This window comes from Cryptomeria japonica, chromosome 3 (assembly GCF_030272615.1).
Source record: "Cryptomeria japonica chromosome 3, Sugi_1.0, whole genome shotgun sequence".
Classification (NCBI taxonomy): Eukaryota; Viridiplantae; Streptophyta; class Pinopsida; order Cupressales; family Cupressaceae; genus Cryptomeria; species Cryptomeria japonica.
The window spans coordinates 247,698,429-247,705,453 of NC_081407.1; the positions used below are offsets into that span (position 1 = coordinate 247,698,429).

Here is a 7,025-nt window from a genome sequence, read left to right on the forward strand (position 1 = left end):
ACACTTGATATTATAGAACTTTTTACCAATATGATAGCAAATAGCATAAAATGACTGGTAGAAGAAGTAAATGAAATCTTGAAATGCACAGAAACAAAATATTCTAATCATTATTTTGGAAAGTATTCATCTGCATAAACATTTGAGTCAGATTCGATTCATAGATGAATGAATGTGATAGATTAGATCCCATAACGTGAGTGATTCAAAATGTTATAATCTGCTATATGTGCATTCTCACATCATTTATAAACACGTTCAATCGGTGGAAGCAGAGGGCATCTGCAGAAAGGGCAGGTATCCTGATGGCTATCAATCCATTTATCCAAACAATTTCTATGAAATATGTGGCAGCAATTGTAAAGCTCTCGGATTTCGTCATTTTCTTCAAAAGATCTCAAGCATATCGCGCACACAAAATCCTCAGAAATCTTAGCAAACTTGTCTGCAACATTTCTAAATGTAATGATAGGCAATATATTTTTAATCATCTCACCTGAAGAAGATGCAGAAATGTCAGAGGGAATTTGTTGTAGTTCTTGCCACAAATAGATCTCATCCTCTGGGGGTTCGCTGAGGCCAAGAGCAGAAAGAAAGCAACAAAATCCAGTCTTTATATACAACATGGCTGATGCCAAGTAGAGCAGAACTCTGGGTATAGCGATATTACGGCAATTTACAGGAAATCCCATGGCAGAGGAATCCTTCAGAAAATATGCCACTTCAATTGTACACAGAAATGTATGATAAAATGTTAGAAGATCTGCTTTTACTTATAGAGAAAGATAAAAAAAACAGAGGGTATTGTTCGTTAAACATTGTGAATATAACGTACTCTGGCTTTTTTCGGGACGTCCATAGGCAGACTATTCCTTTTCGAACAATTCAATGTTCTTGCTCTCATTCCAAAGCAGCAATTATTCTAGTATTTTCAGCTTACCTAGTAAATGTTTACTTTGATTTTTTTTTATTCTAAGGAAATGTGTATAGAGAAGAGCATCATTTATCTTTTACCGTGTATGTCTATCGTTCTCACCTAATCTTCTCATTACTAATTTTAAAGAAATCAAAAAATTATAACTAGCAATTACATCTTAGTGTGCAATGGGTATGCGGAAGAGGTGTAGAAGGTCAATTAATGTAAATTTTGGTCAATTTTTTGCATAAATTTGTGTAGTGCATGAGATCAATTGTTAGGGCAAATTTAGAAAATAATGTTGTTTGTGCAACAAAGGTCTCAATGGAGAAGTGACAGTTTCAAATCCACTTTGCATCCTTTTACAAGGTTCCAATTATAATTGAAATAAAACTTTTCAATTAGGAAGATAATCAAGTTTCATAACCAACAGGCTCATGTTATGTTTACAATCGGGTGAGAGGGAAAGAGAGGTAGAGGGGGGGAAAGCAAGAGAGAAAGAGAGAGGGGTAAAAAGATAAATATAGAGATATATATAGAGATAAAGATAGAGAAAAAGGAGAGAAAGATGGAGAAAAGGAGAGATGTGGAGTGAAAAAAAGAGAGAGGAGATAGGATTAGAGAGAGGGAGAGAGATGCATATATAGAGGGCAGCATGTAAATAGATAGAGGGGGGAGAGAAAGATAGAGGTAGAAAGGAAGATAGAGTGAGAAAGGAAGAGGATAAAATATATAGAGAGATAAAGAGATGTAGAGTGAGATAAAGATATAAAGATAGTGGGATAAAGAGGTCTATAGAGGAATATGGAGAGATAATGAGATAGTGAGATAGTGAGATAGAGTGATATAGATATAGAGATATAAGGAGACCTAGAGAGATAGTGAGAGATACACAAATTGATATATAGATATATAGAGAGAACTACAGATAGACAAATAGATATGAAGGGAGGGGGAGAGAAATATGGGAGATAGAGGAAGAGATAGACATATATTGGAAGAGGAGCAAGAGATAGATATATACAAGAGAAAGGGAGAGAGAGAGGTAGTGATAAAGAGATGGATAGTGGGATTTAGAGGAAATGGGTGAGGGAGAGATAGGGAGAAATGTGTTTGTGTGTGTGTGGGAGAGAGAGAGAGAGAGAGAGGGAAATATAAAGAAATGAAGAGGGATAGGGAGAGAGATAGAGATATAGAAAGGGAGAGAGAAACAAGGAATGCGTGTTTATGAGTTGGAGAGAGATATCAAAATAAAAATGTAAGGATAATTATTCTACAATAAATTAAAAATTAATAAGATAAATGTATAAATCAAATTAATTCTATTATCTTTTAAAATTATTGTTTGTAACTTCATAAGACAAAAATTAATTAAATTTAAATTTTAGCTTAATATTAAACTTTAAAAGAAGAAGATGATGATTAGAATAATTTAATAAAAAATAAGATAGAATATCTTAACAAAAGAAGATTAAATTAAAATATATACTTATCAAAAGAAGATAGAAATAAAAGACTTATAATTCAAAAATAAGTATTCTAAAATAATTAATTTTAATAAGACAAACAGATATAATTAAATGAATTGAACTAATAATTATGAATTATTATTTGTAATTTCACTAAAATAAATAATTAAAATAAGATTTTCACTTAATAAAAAATCAATCATTTAAAAAAGTAGAAAAAATAGCTAATTTAAAATTAAAAAAATTTGTCTTTTTCAGTTTTAAAATTTCGAAAAAATATGGAATATTCAAATAAAAGAAGATACCATTAAAAGATATTATTATTAAAAGAAGAAAATGGTAGATTTTTCTTTTGTACACATTCTTTTTCTAATTAATCATATTAAAATATATATTTTTAGTTTGTTATCATTTTTTCTTTTAAATTAATATTAATGTAAACATGTGTTTGAGATCAATTCAATCGTATTGCATCCGTCTGGTCAATCTTGAACCATTGATTTCAATAAGTAAGTTCAAAACTTCATATAGGGTATGCCTTCGACATAATTAATAAAAACTTATTAATAAATTTCACATGTATCAATAGCTATTCATTTCTACGTTCATTAATTAGAATTTATAGACTTTAATTGAAGGAGTTGTTCAACTTTATTGGTATCCATAGCGCATGACTATTGGGACATTTCTAAATAGGTATTGGCAATTTTTGAGGTGGTTGTAGTGCACGGTTATTAGGGCATCTTTAAGTAGGTATCAGGCAACATGTTGAAATGACCACTTTTTGATGCTTGCGGACATAACATATCCCACAATGTATGTTGTTACTACCCAAAAGCAAAACAATAGCTATAAGCAATTAAGTCGCATATGGAGATAACAAAAAAAATGTAGTAATCCAATGTTTTGTTTAGAATCTCTAGATGCATGAAGTTAGCTATAACAACTACTAGCATGCTTCCCTATCATTCATAATTTGATACATGTCTTAATTTTATTCTAATCATATTTATCAGTTTAGTTCCTTCATTATTTAGTTATAGATTTTGATCTTTTATTTAAAAAAATTCAATATTCTAATTTGGTCAATTGACTTCATCTCAAGCATTCTCTGTCATCCTAGAACATTAAAGGAACAATTATCTACAACACACTTGATTTGGTACTTTAAAAAGAGTAAAGAATCTACTTATGTTCTATAAGCTGATCTTTTCAACCTAGTTGAACTTGTCTCTTTGTGATAAAATGGTAAACTTAATTAAAAATTCCGAAGGGATAGGGGAAGCATACCAATAGCCATTATAGCTAAGTTTGCGTACCCATAGATCCTAAACGATACATCATATTTAAACATTTTTTCTTTGTTGTCTTTTTATGCGACTTAACTACTTATAACTATTGTTCTGCTTCTGAGTAGTAACAACACACAATGTGGGATCAATTATGCGCCCAAGAGTTAAAAAGTGGTCATTTCAAAGTGTTGCCCAATACCTACTTAAAGATGCCTCAATAACCATGCTCTACAACCACCTCAAAAACTGTCAATACTTATGCACAAATGCATCAATAGTTGTGCGCTATGGGTCCCAATAAAGTTTGACAACTCCAATTAACGTCTACGAATTCTAAGTACTTGGAGTACGAGTCGACAACTATTGGTACATGTGAAATTTATTAATAGACTTCCCATTTAAAAAAAAAATGAACGAAAAAAATGAAATCTATTATATAAGAAGTGACATCCCACTTAAAATTAGGTTTTTAACATTTTATTAGCAACTAAATTTTAGCATCAAGTTCACAAAAATACATTCAAATAACTTTTTATATAAAGACGTAAACATAAAATACACTAAAGATATCTATATTTCATTTATTTATATCATTTCAAAATTCAAAACATATATGTTACATTTTAGTTATTCATGTTAAAAAATTAGATGAGTGTTGCCCATTTCATTTGTAAAAGCAAGACACAAATTTGAACTTTCAACCTTAATACTTTTTACAAGATAATGGCCAAGGCCATAGGTGATGATTTCCATCCACCATCTTCTTCCTTCCATTATGTGTCCAAGATGATGAATTTTATTAAGAGATGACACATTCTTGATAATATCATATGCATTTAGGAAGGCATAGAGAGGGTTGAAACTTCTTGATAATGCATCATATTCCTCACTTCTTGGATTTTAAGAAAACTTAAAATAGCATTCAGTGATTGCGTATTCTTTCTATTATTGAATCTCTAAGATTTAGACATTTCTTTTTTATTAGTTCTCAAATCTTTTCGTAGATGCTTTAGTCTACATTTTCATTAATATAATTTAGTCTACATTTTCATTAATATAATTTTTTTCAATGGTTTAGGGCTTTTGAGATCCATAAAATGGTGTTTCCCGCTTTCTTTGTCTCTAAATGCTTGTTATTAAGGCTTTTGGCTACATCATAAGGGTTGGTGAAGGCCATATTCATTCCCCCATAATTTATGCTCTAAGTATAAAAATAGTGTGGACTGACAAACCTAATTTTAAGTTGTACATAAATACAACAATCTAACCCTCATGAAATGATCAACTTCTCTGCAACATTTCACAAATAAATCTCATCCTCTGGGGGTTCGCTGGATATTACGGCAATTTACAGGAAATCCCATGGCGGAGGAATCTTCCAGAAAATAGGCCGCTTCAGTTGTGCACATAAATGTATGATAAAATGTGAAATGATCTGCTTTTTCTAACATTGTGAATACAGCGTGCTCTGGCTTTTTCGGGACGTCCTTAGGTAGACTATTCCTTTACGTACAATTCAATGTTCTTTCCCTCATTCCAAAGAATTATCAAAGTATTTTAGGGAATTCTTTTAAAGGACCAAGTAAATGTTGACTTGATTTTTTAATTTATTCTGAGCAAATGTGTATAATATTTCTTTTACCTATCACTCATAGGTGTTTCATGCAATTTGATACAGGTCTTAATTTTGTATTCTGATCCATGTCTTACTCATGCACGCAGTTTTATCTATAGTTGTTTGTTTCTTATATCTAATTTTGTGGTCATTTACTTTCATATTTTATTTTTGAAATTTTAAAATTGATTAATGGTCTCTTTTATTTGCAAATCTTAAATTGATAAGCACAACTTTCACAAAATTTAATGCTATATGGTAGTATTTAAAGGGATTTAATTATATTCATTTCATTAGGAATCTTCTCAAGCATTCTCTCTCATCCTCTAGCATTGTAGGAATAGTTAATTGCATCACACTTGGATTTGGTGCTTTAAATAGAGTAAAGAATCTACTTACATCTCTAAGGGATGACCTTCTCAACCTAGTTGAACTTGTCTCCTTTGGACAAAATGATAGCCTATCCAAGGTATTTCTATATATTGAAGTATCTCCTAAATTAGAAAAATTAGTAGAATAGACAAAGATTATTTGTGTGAGCAACGAAGTAGAGTTTTACCTTGCATAGGGTCAAATCCAAAATCATAAGACAAAATTTATTAGAATTATGATATTTCTAAGTTTCAAATCTGAAATTTATGATATTTCCATCAATTTTTCAGCTTTGAACCTCTCTATTGCCCTTTGCTTCAATGCTTTCACATTCTTGTTTCTTTTTCTATTAAGGATTGTGAGATTTGTTTTGATATCCTTTTCTCGTGCTCTATCCACTCTTGGCTATTACATTAGCATTTTACTTTCAACTTTTATATATGACTGATATTATATATATATATATATTTAATTTTAATTTTAATTTTTTTTATATATGAAAGTGTTCTTTTTAGCTTTGTTTTCATATCTTTTATTCATGTTACAAAACTATCGAGATCCCAATCTTTCATTGTGATAATAAACTCTAACATGGTCCAAACGAATAAAATGAAATCTATTTTGATGCTCATAATAAGAGCACTGAAACTATAATTATGATATTCATATAAATAACCAAGACCTTAAAAAATGAATTATTTAGTTTGACTAATAGAGAGAATCCACAATTGTGTTTCATAATATGAATTCTAACAAATCTTATGGACTAATAAGAAAAATTAAAAAAATCAATTTATTTCCTATCTCAAAATTAGTTCTTAAAAACATCTAATTATATATTTATTTGTTGTGATTTGTGATTAATCGTAATAAATCAACATAGAATAATTAAAATAAAATAATATAATAATCTTCACATTTGTACAATACAATTTACGAAACTATAAATATCTGTGTGAACTCATTAAACGGTTAAAACTTTGTAGCACAATTCGAAGGCTATCAATTTGCATTACTACTATGCAACACGATTTAAAAATTGTTACATTTATTTGTCACAATTTTAACTAACAATTTTAACAATCCTTTTTTTCCTCGAATAATTTGTTTCCTATGTTTGTTTCATCCTTCAATAATATATCTCACAAAAATAACAAAGGCCATGAATTTCAAATACAATAACATTGGTTTTTTAAGGTGCCACCTTAATTCTAACTGATGAATAGGTTTTGAAAACTCTTTGATAGGGAGTATCCTAGCCTTGTTATAATGTATCATTGTTGCAAATGAGAATGCGGATGGTATCGAAATGGGAGCCATCTATTCTTCGTACAAAACAACACTCGATGAAAAACACAAAA

The 7,025-nt window shown here is 29.9% G+C and overlaps 1 protein-coding gene across 1 annotated transcript; it reads right to left on the reverse strand.

The window, feature by feature from the left end:
* Window positions 1–242: 242 nt before the first annotated feature.
* Window positions 243–692, reverse strand: LOC131037199 (brassinosteroid-responsive RING protein 1-like). The gene has a single exon (XM_057969268.2). It carries the CDS (start codon window positions 690–692, stop codon window positions 243–245), a length of 450 nt encoding a protein of 149 aa, XP_057825251.2.
* Window positions 693–7,025: the final 6,333 nt, after the last annotated feature.

Bases quoted from the DNA above. Each gene is read 5' to 3' on its own strand.
- LOC131037199 (XM_057969268.2), bottom strand. From the start codon at position 692: ATGGGATTTCCTGTAAATTGCCGTAATATCGCTATACCCAGAGTTCTG.